Source organism: Pleurodeles waltl, chromosome 2_2 (assembly GCF_031143425.1).
Source record: "Pleurodeles waltl isolate 20211129_DDA chromosome 2_2, aPleWal1.hap1.20221129, whole genome shotgun sequence".
NCBI classification, from domain to species: domain Eukaryota; kingdom Metazoa; phylum Chordata; class Amphibia; order Caudata; family Salamandridae; genus Pleurodeles; species Pleurodeles waltl.
This window is the reverse complement of record NC_090439.1, coordinates 1133405757-1133423638: the sequence shown is the minus strand read 5'-3', so window position 1 is coordinate 1133423638 and position 17882 is coordinate 1133405757. Positions and strand designations below refer to the sequence as shown.

Here is a 17882-nt window from a genome sequence, read left to right as displayed (position 1 = left end):
GTACAGTGTGGAATGTTTAAGAATTTGTCTAGTTTACAAATGTGTCTAGCATAGAATTTTGTGCTGGAAGGGTATGCTTCCTGTACAAATCCTATGTTAGACAGCACAGACGCCTCTGCACCATGGTGCGAAGACTGTGCATGGTGCTAGGCATCTTGTTTGTGTGCCAGAGCAGGGGTAGTGAACAGCAGCATGTCATTTTAAATAAATATAGCTCTGTGCTACTTTCTACACCTTGTGCAACTCAGTAAGGCTTTTTTTTGCTGCCCTGCACTGTGTTGTACTAAAGATAAAACAATCTGCCTTTGAGTGTGCAAAGGGTTATTTTTATCACCATGAATGTCACCAAGAACAGCGCAACCACCAATTCGCTGATCATGCCACATGACGTTTGCCACATGGAGTGGCGCTGTATTGGCACCGGCAAGACGCAGCCAAAAAGGGGGTATGTCTATGCCTGTACTTGGTTGGGGCAGGCCCTAGAACGCACACCACTGCAGCGCTGGCGTTACTCCTCCCCTCCCGAGAGCATTCTAGGGCCCGCTTTTGGAGATGAAGGAGATGGAAGCGCCTAGAGTAAACGAGGCGCATGTACTTGATGAGCCGGGACCCAAGAGTCATTCCTTGATCAGTAACCTTTCCAAGAGACCAGGTACGATAAGGCATTTTTGTCGTGTTTAGAATCTAGGATGGCCCTGACTTGATGCTCCTATTCCCCGTGTACCAAAACTGGAGAAGGGCAGGGACCACAGTTCGAGGGTGCAAGCTTAAGCAGTGAAGTGTGGAACACTGTGTGGGTTTGTAATGTGCGTGGCAATTGTAACTTGTATGTGACCCGGTTTACCTGACATATGACTTCATATGGTCCTATGTATTTAGGATGGAACATATGTTTATGTTTAAATGCTATCTAACACATGCTGAGCCAAACCTTATCCCTAGGTTGATAGGTCGGACCTTTGTAGAAGGCTGGCCTGGTTTGTAGTGGGTACCTATGGTACTTACACTTTATACCAGGTCCAGTTATCCCTTATTAGTGAAATGTAGTCAGTGTCTAGAAGCCAGGCTCTCTAGAGGTAGCTGTGGATGAGCAGCCAAGGCTTATCTAGTAGACATGCAAAGCTCATGCAATACCACTGTAGTCACACAGCACTCACAAACATAAAAGAAAGTACTCAGTGTTACAAAAATAAAGGTACTTTATATTACTGACTCAAATGCCAAAAATACCATAGAGACTATACTCCCTTAGGAGGTAAGTAATACACAAATGATATACCCTAGTATGCAGAAATAGGCATAAAATAGTTAGAAAGCAGTGCCATTAGTGAAAATAACAATAGTTAGAAATTGGCTTGGGGGAACACAAACAATATATTAAGAAAGTTTCCCACCTAGGCAAGTGTGGTGTGTAGAGGGACACTGGGAGTATTAGAAAACACCAAAGGAAAGTACTAGCACCCACCCCAGAGCCCAGGAACGCAGGAGTAAAACATAGCAACTTTCCCAGAACTCACAGACCCACAAGAAAGATGATAATGCAAGAACCAGAAAAGACTGCAAGACACCAACAGTGGATTCCTGGACCTGAAGACCTGTGGAAGAAGGGGACCAAGTCCAAGAAGCACAGAAGTCCAGGGAGAACAGGAGCCCCTGCTAACCTGGATGAAGTTGCAAAAGAAGAACCACAGGTGAAGAAGAACAGTCAGTACTGCACCCAAGAAGACAGATTCAGGTTCCTGGGTGGTGCAGATGATGTCCCACGCCGGATGGAAGATTGCAGTCTGGTTTGTGTCGCTGGAGTTCGCCAACAAACCTTGGCACATTCAAAGCTTGCTGTTAGCGGAAAATGGCACTGCCAGGACCAGGAAGGACCAGGTGGATTCTACCCAGGAGAGGTAGTCAGAGGGGGATCTCAGCAACTCAGAGAGCCCACAGAAGACCAGGCAGTGCACACAGGAGTCCCACAGCACGGGGACAAAAGAGGTGCAAAATGAGGCCCACGTAGCACTACGGAAAAGGCTCCCACGCTGCTGGAGAATCACTTAGGAAGATGTGTGTCACAGGATAGAGTGTTGGGGGCCAGAGCTGCACGGTGCACGAAGAACTTCGTGGAAGGATGCCAACAAGCCTTGGCAACTGCAGAACACACGTTGCACAGGGGTACTGTCTTGCTTGGGGAGACAAGCTCTTACCTCCGCAAAAGTTGGGCAGTAGGACGTCAGGACCGTTGGCACCACTTCAATCCACCACGTGTGAGGCAGGATCCAAGCAGCTCAACAGGAGAGGGGATCCACGCAGCTGGTCATCCTTGCAGTAGGTGCCTGCTAAAGCAGAGGAGTGTCTCCTTCACCCCAAGGGAGATTCCTTCGCTCATCTGGTGCAGGCTGAAAACAGGCTGTCCTCTAAGGATGCACGACTGGGAAACAGTTGGAGTTGCTGGCAGGAGCTGAAGATACAATGTTTCAGAAGTCATCTTTGCTTCTTTGTTGCAGTTTGTAGAGTTCCTGGAGGGTCTAGATGCAGTTTTTTCAGTGAGAAGTTGAGGTGGAGGATGCAGAGGATTCCTGCTGGCAATCCGGATCTGAAAAACCACCAAAAGGAGCCACCCTAAATAGCCCTGAAAGGGGGATTGGTCAGCTAAACTGGTAAGCATCTATCAGGGGAGGGCTCTGACGTCACTTGCTGGCACTGGCCACTCAGATGTTCCCAGAGTTCCCTGCCAACTTGGAATCCAAGATAGCAAAACACAGGGACCCTCTGGAGGAGCTCTGAGCGTCACCTCTGGAGTGGTGATGGACAGAAGAGTGGTCACTCCCCTTTCCTTTGTCCATTTTCACATCAGAGCAGGGACTGGGGGGTCCCTGAACCGGTGTAAACTGGATTATGCAAGGAGGGCACCAAATGTGCCCTTCAAAGCATTTCCAGTGGCTTGGGGAGGCTACCCCTCCCAAGGTGTAACACCTATTTCCAAAGGGTAAGGGTGTAACACTCCTCTTCCAAAGGAAATCCTTTGTTCTGCCCTTCTGTGGTTGAGCTTCTGAGGCAACAGGATGGCATAAGCCTGTCTGAGAGGTGGCAGCAGCTGGGGCTGCCTGGAAAACCTCAGAAGGCTGGGATGGCAATACTGGGGGTCCTCTAAGGAGCCCTCAGAGTGCATGGAACCATACAACCAATGCCTTGGGGTATGATTACAACATGTTTGATACCAAACATGCCTATGTTCAGAGTTACCATTATGTAGCTGGACATAGGTAGTGACCTATGTTCAGTACATGCGTAAAATGGCGTCCCCACACTCACGATGTCTGGGAAAATGGTCCTGGAGGTCATGGGGGCACCTCTGCTAGAACAGGGGTGCCTCACGCAAAGGTACTCTGCACCCTGTCCTCAGGGCTGGAGGGCCTGCTATAGGGGTGACTTATAAGTGAACTGGTTCAGTGTAAATGGCAGTGACAGGGTGCATGCACCTTTTCACGCAGGCTGCAATGGCAGTCCTGCAGAAGCCTTTGCATGGGCTCCCTATGGGTGGCAAAAGATATGCTGCAGCCCATAGGGATCCCCTGGACCCTAATGCCCTGGGTACCTAAGTAACATATACTAGGGACTTATAAGGGGGCACCAGTATGCCAAGTGTGGGTGAAATACTGGGTTACCAGTATGCAACAACCGTAATTTAAGCGAGAGAGTATAACTACTGGGGTCCTGATTAGCAGGATCCCAGTAAACACAGTCAAACACATTGACAAACAGGGCAAAAGTGGGGGTAACCAGCTAGAAGGAGGCTATTTTCCTACAACCGTGACGATGTTTGTTGTCATAATGTTTCTTATCAAGTTCTTTGGCTTTTTCCAGATGATGGCAGATTTGTGTTTGCGTATGGTGCAAATGTTGTGAGGATTTGTTGACGGCTGTGTCATGTAAGGAGACTGGTAACGTGTCTGGATGGTAACCAAAGAGCCCATAAAAGGGAGTTGTGTCTGTTGAAAAATGATAGGAGTTGTTGTAAGCTAGTTCAGCTAGCCAGAGAAGGGATACCCAAGAAATGGTTGCTTCCTCTGCATAACATCTGAGATATTGTTGCAATGTTTGGTTTAAGCGTTTTGTCTGGCCATTTGTTTGTCTGTTTGTGGGTGATGACTAGTGGCCAAGGTAGAAGAGACCTGTAGAGCCTTACACCAAGTTTGCCAAAATTGTGATGAGAATTGAAAACCTTGATCAGAAAGGATCACTTTGTGTAACCCATGAAGTTGAACTATATGCTATAGAAACAATTCTGCCAGTTGTTTTGACTTTGGTATTGTGGTACATGCTATGAAATGTGCATATTTGGTAAGACTGTTGTTATACCTGACAGCCTTAGGGTGGTCACCCCTACATTTTTGCCTGCCTTCCTCCACTTTTTGGACACAGTTTTTGCTGGTTTTAGGACTCTGCACACTTTACCACTGCTAACCAGTGCTAAAGTACATATGTTCTCTCCCTTAAACCGTGGTGACATTGGTTCATACACAACTGGCTTATTTAATCTACTTGTAAGGCCCCAGTAAAGTGCACTACATGTGCCCAGGGCTTGAAGATTAAATGCTACTAGTGGGCCTGCAGCACTGATTGTGCCTCCCACATAAGTAGCCTCTTAACCATGCCTCTGGCCTGCCATTGCAAGGCCTGTGTGTTCAGTTTCACTGCCAATTCGACTTGGCATTTAAAAGTACTTGCCAAGCCTTAAACTCCACTTTTCCCACATATAAGTCACCCTAAGGTAGGCCCTAGGTAGCCCATAGGGCAGGGTGCTATGTAGATAAACGGCAGGACATATACCTGTGTAGTTTATATGTCCTGGTAGTGCAGAACTCCTAAATTCATTTTACACTGCTGTGTGGCCTGCTCCTTTCATAAGCTACCATTAGGGCTACTCTCATATACTGTTTGAGTGGTCGATTTCGATCTGAAAGGAGTAACAAGGTCATATTTAGTATGGCCAGAATGGTAATACAAAATCCTGCTGACTGGTGAAGTTGGATTTAATATTACTATTTTAGAAATGCCACTTTTAGAAAAGTGAGCATTTCCCTGCACTTAAATCCTTCTGTGCCTTATAATCCACATCTCAGTAGGTTATTTTGACAGCTCCCTTGTACATTCCACTCAGACAACCACAAACACAGGATGCTCAGTCACACCTGCACACATCTGCATACTGAATGGGTCTTCATGGGCTAGGAGGGTAGAGGGCCTGACACTTACATTTGAAAGGACAGTGGCCGGCCTCACACAATGGACTGCCAAACCCCCAACTGGGACCCTGGAAGACAGGATGGAACTGAAAGGGGACCTGGCGCACTTCTAAGCCACTCTTTGAAGTCTCCCCCACTTCAAAGGCACATTTGGGTATTTAAACAGGGCCTTTGACCCTACCAACTCGGACACTTCTGGACAAGAAACCACTGGTGAAGAAACTCTGAACCAGAACCTGCAACCTGCCAAGAGGAACTGCCTGGCTGCCCAAAGGACTCACCTGACTGCTTTTCTGCAAAGGACTCCTGCCCTGCTGCCTTGCTGCCCTCTGGCTTTGCTGAGAAGTGCTCTCCAAGGGCATGGATAGAGCTTTCCTCCTGTTCCTTGAAGTCTCAGTGCCAAAAAGACTTCCTCCTGCAAAGAACTCCTTGTGCAGTGAAAATTCGACGCACAGCCTGCCAGAAACAACGCACAGCCTGCATCGCGGTGAGAAAATCACTCCACACCGAACTGGAACGCCAGCGTTGCAACAGGAACTTTGACGCACAGACCACTGGATCGACAAATAGCGGAGCCGGTACAACGCAGCCCGACTTCCTGCGAGAAGAATCAATGCAGTGCCTGCCCTGTGCCAGAAATTTCCATGCATCGCCCTCTGGATCGACGTAGCTCTTGTTGACTTCATCTGCACGGCCAAGATTTCTACGCATCATCCCCCGGGTGTCCGAATACCCCGCAACCTGAAGAGGATACAAGACAGCGTGCCGGAAATCAACGCAAAGCCTTCCCTGCATGGAAAATTATCAACGCATCGTCTGTGTGCGCCCGGAGAAACCAACGCACACTTCCCCATTTTCCATGCATCTCCTCCTCTGCGGTCCCTTGCAGAGAATTGGAACACAAACCAGGTACTTTGTGCTTGCAAGAGACACTTGTTGCTTTTTAAAGACTAAAGACTCTTTTTATCATTCTCTAAAGTGATATTTCAACGTGTACTTGACCTGCATCTAACCAGATAAATATTATATATTTTTCTAAACACTCTGTGGTGTATTTTTGTGGTGTTATTGCATGATTTATTTCATAAATACTTTGCACATTGTCTTCTGAGGTAAGCCTGACTGCTCAGTGCCAAGCTAAAAGAGGATAATTTGGATTGTGTATGACTTACGCTAACTAGAGTGAGGAGCCTTGCTTCAACCGGGGGTAACCTGACTGCCAACCAAAGACCCCATTTCTAACAACTGTCAATAATTACAAGAATCGATGTGCATCGCTGCACTTTTGGGAGTCCAATAGTAAAATCTTGGGACATGTGTACCAAAGGTCCTTGTGGGGTGGGGAGTAGAGGTAGCAGGCCTCTCAGCTTGGAATGATCCATCTTGTTCCTTGCACAGGTATCACATTCTGTTACCATAGTTTTAATATCTTAGTTCAGTGTTGGCCACCAAAAGTATCTTTGAACCAATTCTAAGGTCTTTGGAAAGCCTGGGTGATGAGCTATAGGAGTTGTGTGAGACTAGTGAAATACCATGTGTCTTAAGTCATCTTTTGGCACAAAGAGATGAGAATCATGCAAAGGTAAACCTTGGAGTATCGTTCTTTTGGGATGTTCTTGGAGGCATGAAAACTGACTGATAAAACAACGATAGAAATTTGCAAAGTCAAGAAAACATTGTATGTCTCCTACTGTTTTGGGAGTAGGTCAATCTGCGATTGCTTTTATCTTTCTGTCTGCCATGTGCATTCCAGAAGGCTTTAACATAACTCCCAAAAAATCTACCGTAGTTATATGTAACTCACACTTGCTCAATTTACAACACAGCTGATGTTGTCAAAGAACCTTTAAGATCTTGTGAACGTGTTGCTCATGTTCTTTCTTAGAATTAGAATAGATTAATATGTCATTGATATATACAATCACAAATTCATCTAAGTACTCACAAAGGACATGGTTAAGGAAGAATTGGAATGCTGCTGGCGCACTGCAAAGCCCGAATGGCATGACCAAGTATTTTAATAGACCATATCGGGTTTTAAAAGCAGTTTTCCACTCCTCGCCAGCTCGCATTCTGACGAAATGGTAGCCTCCTTGCTAATCTATCTTTGTGTAAATTACTTCAGATTTTACCTGATCTAAAAGAACTGGGATTAGGGGTAATGGGTATTTGTTCTTTATGGTGACTTTATTTAATGCCCTGTAATCAATACAAGCCCTCAGATCACCATTCGCTCTTGGTACAAAGAAAAGTGGTGAGGCAGACAGGGATTTGGAGGGCAGATAAACCAATTAGCCAAGTATTTATCAAGATATTCTCTCAGTTGATGAGTTTCTTGATCAGATAGCGCATAAATATGACAGCTTGGAACAACAGCACCTGGTATGTAGTCAATTTGGCAGTGATAAGGTCTATGAGGGGGTAACACAATCTTCTTTCTCATCAAATACGCCTTGAAATTGGTTGTATTGAAGTGGTAAAACAAAATTTTCTTCTGCAGCTGTGGCAATCTGCAAGGTCATAGGGGACTCACAGAAGTCTGTCTTGTGGAAATGAAAAGTTTTTTTTCAGAACTGTGATTGAAACTGAATTGTTCTTTCCGTCCAGTCTATAAAGGGGTTATGCTGATGTAGCCAAGGCATTCGCAAAATTATGCCATATTGAGGAGCTTGTATTATATCTAACATGATTTCCGCAACATGTTTTTTACCAGTCTCCTGGTCTGAACATTCTATTTCATGACTATTGTATGCGAAGTAATGGGACCCCAAAATAATTTTCCTATCTACTGCTTGCACTACTTCAGGGGTCTTCTTTCTGACACTCTGTATATCTAATCTGAGGATTGTGTGTGCATCAATAAAATTCCCTATTGCCCCTGAATCGACCAATGCACTGAGTCTGTGAACGTTTCCTTGAATATACAAATCAATGCCTATACATAAGTACGCTTTTCAGGGCGGGTTGACTTGAATTTGGTTTTGTGAAGGGGTAGTCATAACACCCAAGTGTAACCCTTTTTACCACTTGGGGTAATTAGTTTGCCGCTCCATTATCCAGATTTGCTATATTCTTTTTTACAGGAAGAGATTAAAGGCCACATGTACGTAGGCTCAGATTTGCGATTTGCATTTTGCGAATCGCAAATCAGAATGTAGGATAGTGTCCTTGAGACCATTTGCGATTCGCAAGGGGGTCGCAAATGCCCACCTCATGAATATTCATGAGGTAGGTCGCAATTTGTGACCCCCTTGGGAATGGCTGCCCTCACTGGAATGGTGGCCTGCTGGAGACAGCAGACCACCATGTCTGTGACTGCTTCTCAATAAAGCATTTTTTTTTTTTGTAATGCAGCCCACTTTCCTTAAAGGAAAACAAGATGCATTACAAAAACAAAAAATTAAACGTTTTCGTTTCATTTTAACAGAGCAGTCAGTGTGACATTCACAACGGGGAAGGGGTCCCATGGGGTCTCCTTCCCTTTTGCAAATGGGTTAGCACCCATTTGAAATGGGTGCAAACTGCGATTGTTTTGCCACTGCGGTCACAAAACAATCCTACATTGCACTGCAAGTCGCAATTAGGAAGGGAACACCCTTTCCTAATTGCGAGTCGCAAACCCGTTTTGCGATTTGGTAACCAGGTTAATGAATCGCAAAACTGGGTTTGTGCATTGCAATGTGCTTTTTGCACGTCGCAAACAGCCAAATTTGCTGTTTGCGAGGTGCAAAAAGCTACTTGCATGTGGCCCTTAGTTGTTGGTTTCATCGGACAGTCTTTGACAAAATGTCCCTTCCGGCCTCAATGAGCATTGTCCATTCTTTCAATGTTGTTCCTTCTCCTCCTTGGGTAGAGGTTGTTGAATAGTCCCTATTTCCATGGGTTCAGTACTATTGTCGTTGAAAGGGGCTTGTGTCTTGGTTCTTTCAAATCGCCAGGTCATTTTTGTTCAATTTTTGCTTGTCCCCTTTTCTTTCAGAGAGACGATGGTCTAATCTCAAAGTTAGATTTATAAGATCAGTGCAAGATGTTGGTTGCAGATCGATTTGTGCAAAAATGTCTTTCAAGTCTTTTAGTCCTTGATAAAAAAGGGCAGGTTTTTTTTCCTCTGGCCATGAGGTTTCTGCTATGAGGTGGTTAAACGGAGCCAGGTAGGATACTTCCTCATTATGACTTTGGCGGTCTTTTAAGGCCGCTGAAGCCATGGGTGCCAGAAGACCACCATATAATGGGTACTGCCAGATTTCTACCACTCTGTGGGTGGAAATCTGACAGTATCCATGCTGGCGGTCAGAGGCGCCTGGGCAGTGCTACCGCCTGCACCACCCCACCAGAAGGACACCACCAGCTGTATTAAGACCAATAATACGGCTTGGCGGTGTCCTGCTGACGGAGCGCTGCCAGAGGTAGCAGCTCCCCTTCCTGTTCCCTGCCGGACGACCTCCTAACCGGAAAAGGTAAGTCATGTGTCTGACAGGAGAGGGGGGTGGGAGGGTGGGGGGGTGTTATGTGTGGTGTCTGCCTGTGTTTATGAATGTGTGTGTGCGTATGTAAATGCGTCTGTGAGTGTTATGGTGTATGCAGGTGTAGGAGGCTGGCCTGGCTTATAGTGGGTACCTTGTATGTGGTTCTAGGGGCAACATAAACCATATACTCCAAAAGTGGAATGTGAATCACAAATGGACCCCAGATCTATGGGAGATTTTAGAGGGTCGCTGGGACTGTGAGAAAACAGTAAGGGTGTCCGAAATACCCCACCCCAAGACCCTGGAAAGTAGGAGTAAAGTTACCCTACTACACCAGAAAGACACAATAGTCGTGATAGGGGGATTCTGCAAGACCCAGAAGCACCAGCAAAACACTGAAGACGGATTCCTGGACCTGAGGACCTGAAAAGGAAGGGGACCAAGTCAAAGAGTTGCGATAGTGTCCGGGGGGCAGGAGCCCAGGAAACCCCAGATGAAGGTGCAAAAGGGCTGCCTCTGGGTGGAAGAAGCCGAAGATTCTGCAACAACGAAAAGGGCTAGGAACTTCTCCTTTGGATGGAAGATGTTCTAAGGCGTGCTGGATGTTGCAGAAGTGTTTCCACGCAGAAATACCGCAAGAGGTTTTTGGGTGCTGCTGGGGACCAGGAAGGACCAGGATGTAGCCCCTTGAAGGAGGAAACAGAGGGGGAGCCCAGCAACTTGGAGAGCCCCAGCAGAAGCAGGCAGCACCCGCAGAAGTACCGGAGCAGGCACTTGGAATTTCTGTGACCTCAGAGTCACAAAAGGAGGATCCCACGATGTCGGAGTCCATCTCAGAGGGTTGAGCACTGCAGGACGGAGTGCTGGGGACCCAGGCTAGGCTGGGCACAAAGGAATCCTTAGAGAAGTGCACAGAAGCCGGAGCAGCTGCAAATCACGCAGTACACAGGTTTGCTGTCTGGCGTGGGGAGGCAAAGACGTACCGCCACCAAATTTGGACAGAAGGGCCACTGGACTGTGGGAGACACTTGGACCCAGCTCCTGTGTTCCCGGGACCACGCTCGTCAGGCTGAGAGGGTACCCAGAGGACCGGTGATGCAGTGTTTTGGTGCCTGAGTTAGCAGGGTGAGGATTCTGTCGACCCGCAGGAGATTTCTTCTTGGCTTCCAGTGCAGGGTGAAGGCAGACAGCCCTCAGAGCATGCACCACCAGGAAGCAGTCGAGAAAACCGGCAGGATGAGGCGCTACAATGTTGCTGGTAGTCTTCTTGCTACTCTGTTGCGGTTTTGCAGGCGTCCTGGAGCAGTCAGCGGTCAATCCTTGGCAGAAGTCAAAGAGGGAAGTGCAGAGGAACTCTGGTGAGCTCTTGCATTCGTTATCTGAGGAATAGCCCAGAGGAGAGACCCTAAACAGCCAGAAAAGGAGGTTTGCCTACCAAGGAAGGAGGTTTGGCTACCAAGAGAGGTAAGAACCTATCAGGAGGGGTCTCTGACGTCACCTGCTGGCACTGGCCACTCAGAGCAGTCCAGTGTGCCCCCAACACCTCTGAATCCAAGATGGCAGAGGTCTGGGACACACTGGAGGAGCTCTGGGCACCTCCCCTGGGAGGTACCGGTCAGGGGAATGGTCACTCCCCTTTCCTTTGTCCAGTTGTGTGCCAGAGCAGGGCTTGGGGATCCCTGAACCAGTGTAGACTGGCTGATGCAGAGATGGGCACCATCTGTGCCCATCAAAGCATTTCCAGAGGCTGGGGGAGGCTACTCCTCTCCAGCCCTTCACACCTATTTCCAAAAGGGAGAGGCTTTAACACCCTCTCTCAGAGGAAATCCTTTGTTCTGCCTTCCTGGGCCATTTGGACAATGTATGGAGCTAGTGCCTGCTCACTCTCGCAATCCCTGCAAGGACTGCAGCCTGCCTATCACAGACCCTTTTCAAGACTGATCCCTGCTGCCAGGCTGCCTGTGCCCGTGTATAAGGTTGAGCAGCAGATGGGGCTGTCCTACAGAGGAAATTATGCCATTTAAATTAAATTGGGATGACAAAGGTTCTGAGTTGTTGCAGGCACAAAAAGGGATGCAAAGAGAGGGCTGATGAGTCTCAGGGAGGTAGCTTGTGGCATATTCAGGATATGACTGTTCTGTTTTTTGAATATGGATGTGAGCGCACTGGAAACCGTAATCTGGATATATGCGGCTGATACACCTGAGCCAGAAACATATGGCTTGGTACTTACAATCTGTACATATGTGGCTAGTTGACATAATCGAGAAACATGTGACCTGATACTTACAATCTGTACATGTGTGGCTGGTACACAAATTGAATCTTACAATATGTACATGTGTGGCTCGTACACATGATATAAAAACATGGGGCCTGGTACTTACAATCTGTGTACGTGTTCCTGATACTAATATTTCTGATGTGTGGCTCATCCTGTAATCTGGATATATGTGGCTAAAACGTGTAATCAGGATATGTGTGACTGGTACTTTAAATGTAAACATGTGTGGTTGTTACATACAATCTGCATATGCCTGGATGTTGAGGTGGTGATTATTCTCTATGAAAAACGTCACTTTACAGATCTAGTTTGTCACCTGTGTACTTTACTCTCTGCAGGTGAAGCTCCAGTACTGGCTGGATGCTCTGAGGAGAGAGATGAGATACCTTTTGGAGGCTCAGCTCAAGGAAGTGGAACCGTATAACACCATGAGGGTGAGTGGCAGTCACGAGCTCTGTGAGGTTAAACAAATACCATTGTGCATGTGCAGCTCTGTGCATGTGCCTGTCTACGTGAGAGATGCAGAGGGGCCAGTGGTTCACCCTCCAGCCTGTGACTTGCCTCCTTCAGGTAAAGATACTGGGTGCACAGTCCCTGTCGGGGGGGGCTGAATGACCCAGATCTTTTCAAGGGTCTTAATGTAGCAATCACAAACTTTCGTAGTCTATTTCAGAGTATGTATGTGCGGATCGTCCCCATCTGGCTCTGAGTGTGTGTATGTACGTGTCTTTGTGCATGTTTTTGCATGTGTCTGTTGGTGTGTGTTGTGAGTATGTGCATGCATACATATGCATGTGTTCGTCTGCGAGTTTGTACATGCATATGTGCAGCTGTGTATGACTATGTCCATGCATTTTTGCATGAACCTGAAACATCAGGAAGCACAAACTTTGATCCCAGAATTGAGCTACCATGTTGTCGACGTGCATTTATTTAGAATAATAATGGAATTGGCCCTACAATATGCTAGGAATAAAGTTAAAAAAGTAAATTAAATAAGTTCAACATTTTGGTGTGTCGGTATTAGGTGAATGGAGTCTTGTTGTCGAGATTTGTGTTTGTTCACCTTTTAGGGTCAAGATTATGACCCGAAGCCTTCTGATGTTGCAGACAATTTAGGGGCATATTTATACTCTGTTTGCGCCGAATGTGCGTCATTATTTATGACGCACAATCGCCGCAAACCCTGCCCCATATTTATACTTTGACGTCCGACGCCGCGGGCGTCAAAATTCCACCTTGTGCGTCATTTTTTGGAAGGGGGAACCAGCCTTGCGTTAATTATATGCAAGGTAGGCGTTCCCTTCCAAAAAATGACGCACAGCCTGATGGGCACCGTTTTTTAACGCCTGGGTCAGGGCAGGCGTTAAGGGACCTGTGGGCTCAGAAGGAGCCCAGAGGTGCCCTCCCATGCCCCCAGGGACACCCCCTGCCACCCTTGCCCACCCCAGGAGGACACCCAAGGATGGAGGGACCCATCCCAGGGAAGAAAAGGTAAGTTGGGTTAAGTATTTTTTTTTGTGGCATAGGGGGGCCTGATTTGGGCCCCCCTACATGCCACTATGCCCAATGACCATGACATAAGTCCCCTGGGCATGGACATTGGGCAAGGGGGCATGACTCCTGTCTTTGCTAAGACAGGAGTCATGTCAATGGAGGTTGGGCGTAAAAAAAAATGGCGCAAATCCGGTTTGAGGCCTGAATTTTGCCTCAGACCTGACTTGCCCCATTTTGTGACGCCCAACCTCCATTTTCCCATACGCCGGCGCTGCCTGGTGTGAGAATTTTTTTTTTACGCACACCAGTCCGCAGCGCCGGCTAACGTCATTCCATAAATAAGGCGCCCGCATGGTGCGTTGGAATGGCGTTAGCCGGCGGTAAAAATTTTGACGCACTACTGCGCCAACGCAGTTGTGCGTCAAAAAGTATAAATATGGGCTTTAGTGTTCTTTGTGGGATGTGGAGTTTAGCTCCTTGTGAAACAGATGTATAGCTCACACCAATGCTAACCAGGAAAAAATGAAAGTTATTGATGGGTCTAGAAGAACTGTTGGACTAACTGAGAGCCACTGTGATTGTTTCCTGGACCAGTGTCAGGTCTTGGGAAGCAGTGGGTGCTCTGTCGCGACCTCCACCTGGACTCCAGGTTTCAGTCCTTCCCACCACCTTAGGGTACCCCTTTGATTCACCCCTTTAGCCAGGATCCCTCCAGAGGCTGATCTCATTTCACACCTGGATGAACTCCAGGAGCCTGAAAGGGATGTAGATGACATCTTCGACCCTTGGCCAAGTCCTGGGTGGAAGTGGGAGTCGGTGAAGATATTTTAAAGTTGACTTAATATGATCTAGTTTAGTTTCAAGCTCCGACTCACTGCAAAGGTCTCTATTATTGTGGAAATAGCCAATTGTTTTATTACAAAGGTTTGTTTAAATGATGTCACATTAATACAATCGTGACCAGATCCCCTTTATCACTTAGATTTCATTAGTGCAAGTTGTACCTGAAATAATCAAGGAAGCATGAAGGTGTCATTAGAGCTGGTGCAGTCGGTGAGGCCTTGGGCCGGGAGAAAGATCTGGTCTGTAAGGTGGAAGCACCATCAATAATAGTGAACATTTATCACGACTGGCACACGACCATCAGCTGCATCCAGACCGGATCCTGGCTGTGACAGGTGATGGCATTCAGGTGTTCATTAGAGGTATCATCAGAGACATGAGTCGTAGAATTCTTCTGAACACACATTTCATATCAGAATATGTCTGCCATATATATCATGCAGAGTTGCCCTATTCTGTACCTTTCATTCTATAGTGCTTTTTAACATGCTAGGTGCTATTCCGCCTTACGTCACTGGACAGCTGAGGGCTTTGTCATCCCTGCAAAATGCTGCATGCCTGATAATGGCTCCCTGCACCAGTACCACTGGCTCAGGGTTTTTCCACCATCTTACAGCTCACCAAATGCGTTCTGGCCACCTTAAATGTCACAGGACATTAGTTACCTAATTATCCCTTGTGAAGTAATTTGACCCATCACTTCTTCTAAGCCTTCGTGAGTCTGGTGAATGGACTGTTTTGTCTTAGACACCAGTCACAACTGATAATCTGTATTTGAAAATTTATACTACACTTCACACCTGTGTAGAGCTCACACTACACTTTACTCTAGGATGCTGTTAGACATGCCAGCCGTAGGGTGGTCTTCCCCAAACTTTTTGCCTTACGTCTCCATTTTTGCTGATGTCATTTATGTTGGCCTTGGGACTCTCCATAGTTTGCCACTGTTGACCAGTGCTAAAGAGCTTTCTCCTTTAAACATGGTGAAATTGGCTTACACCCAATTGGAACATTTAATTTACTTGTAAGTCCCTAGTAAATTCGTACTACATGTACCCAGGGCACATAAACTAAATGCCATTAGTGGACCTTCAGCACCCATTGTGCCACCCACATATAAGCAGGATCTTGCATCTCAGCTGTTCAGAACTGCTGCTGTGTGATGCATCCCTGATGCAGGACTTTGCATCGCAAAGCTCTGTTAACAGCCTTATTAGAACCCCCCTGCATCTCTGAAGCAGGACCCGGCATCACAACCCGCAGCCTCTCTGAATCACTGCTGCACAATGCATCCTCAAAGCAGGATCTCGCAACGCTCTGAAATCAGGATACAAGGTATTTTGGTCAGCAGGACTAACTTGGTCACTGTCTCTGCCTGCACTCCATCACCGTCAGCCTGAACTTGTGACACTGTCCCGATCCGACATGACCAGATAACCATAGTTGGCGCTTTGTTCTTCTAAGCACTGCTTTCACCTACATTTTTTAAATTGCATATCCCTGGTTCTACTACATAGATTCTGTCATTTTCATCTCAAGTAATTTTATAAATTTTAGTCTTAATTTTTTATAAATTGGAGTGGGATTGTTCTTGTATTGTGTTTTCACTTTATGACTGTTTGAAATGCTGGATAAATACTTTACGAATTGCCTGACTGGTTTTTGTTAGGCTACCAGATGGTTGAGCGAAGGTTAATCTGGGGTTTGCTTGTGTTTTACCCTGATGTGAATTGTGGTTGCTGCCTGAGTAAGATTTCAACCCCCCTCAACCAGTAACCCAATTTCCTACACTAGTGTTCAGTGGTGAGATTAGGACTTATGTTTGTGCAGTACCATGCAGTAATTTTGTGTTATACTAAAAATTCCAGAAAAATAACTTGATATCCATTAGAGTTAAAAAAAATTCTCATTGATTGGCCCTTTTTGCTTTTTCTAAAAGTCACTCCCACTCTCCCTGACTGTATGCAACCATACCTACGGAAATGGAATTCAAGCTCATCAACCTGGAGACCTACATGGTGTCTGACTTGAAGGAAATCTGTAAGGCAAAGGGACATCCAACCAAAGAAGGCACTAAATTGTTGGAACTTCAGAAAGCTCCGAGGGCATGGTTGGAGGCTCGCCAGTGGCCAGCAGCGACAGATGATGAGGAAGATGATATGGAGGGTCAAGGAGAGGACCTGGATGCACGTCCTGAGATGTGGCTCACAGGGAGGGGTTGTCTTGCTTCCAGAACTGAAGATTCCTCCCAGAGCGAAAAGCAGTATGTCTTCCAAGGTCTGTCCCCAGAGGAGCTGACGGACAAGAAGGCTGAAAGGGAGTTTAAACTGCAGATGGGCAAGCTTAAGATGGAGGAAAATAAATTGGCCATGGAGGAAAGGAGAATGGCTCATGAGCTAAGGGCCAGATGTAGTAAGATATGATTTTGCGACTCGGAAATTGCGAGTCGGTGCAACTCACAATTTGCAAGTCGCAAAATCATATGCAGAATGGTGTCAAGGACACCTTCTGCGAATCGCAAGGGGGTCGCAAAGACACACCTCATTAATATTAATGAGGTGGGTCGCAATTTGCAACCCCCTTGTGATTCCTTGCACTGACAGGGATGGTGGCCTGCTGGAGACAGCAGACCTCCAGGCCTGTGACTGCTTTTTTAATAAAGCAGTTTATTTTTTTTGTGTTGCAGCCCGTTTTCCTTAAGGGAAAACGAGTTGCAATACGGAAGAAAAAATGAAACCATTTGGTTTCGTTTATTCAGAGTAGGCAGTGGTCCATTGGACCACTGCCTGCTCTGAAAAAATATTTATGGCGACATTCACAAAGGGGAAGGGGTCCCTTGTACCCCTCCCCTTTTGCGAATGAGTTAGCACCCACTTGACATGGGTGCTAACTGCGAATTGCTTTGCGACCACGTTCGCGGTCACAAAGCAATTCTGCATCGCAGTGCGAATCGCAAATAGGAAGGGAACACCCCTTCCTATTTGCAAGTCGCATTCCCGTACCGACTCGCAAAATGGGAATGTGCATCGCGATGCGTGTTTTGCATAGTGCAAACTGCGAATTTCGCAGTTTGCACCATGCAAAACGCTTTGTAAATCTGGCCCTAAGTCTCAAAGAGCTGGACATGAGAACCAAAGAAGTGGAGCCCAGTAACAATGGTGACAACATACCCATAGTGTCTAAGGGGGACTGAAAAGTTCACATATCTAACGATCTGGTTCCCAGCTATGTACTGGGGGATACGTTTTCAGCCTATGAGGTGGTGTAGGAGGCTGGCCTGGTTTGCAGTGGGTACCAAAGGTACTTACACATTATACCAGGTCCAGTTATGCCTTATTAGTGAAATGTAGAAAGTGTCTAGAAGCCAGGCTCTCTAGGGGTAGTGTGGGCGAGCAGCCAAGGCCTAACTAGGAGTCATGCAAAGATTATGCAATACCACTGTAGCTACACAGTACTCACACACATGAAAGAAAATACTCAGTGTTACAAAAATAAAGGTACTTCATTTTGGTAACACAAATGCCAGAAAATACCTTAGATACTATACTCCCTTAG

At 46.6% G+C, this 17882-nt stretch overlaps 1 protein-coding gene across 1 annotated transcript in view; it reads left to right on the top strand.

Moving 5' to 3' along the window:
- Positions 1-17882, top strand: part of LOC138282948 (E3 ubiquitin-protein ligase TRIM39-like) — a 117575-nt gene that overhangs the window by 34230 nt on the left and 65463 nt on the right. The window contains exon 2 of the mRNA XM_069221013.1: positions 12326-12421. Within this exon, the coding sequence (XP_069077114.1) occupies positions 12326-12421 (96 nt within the window). The remainder of the gene's footprint in view (positions 1-12325; positions 12422-17882) is intronic.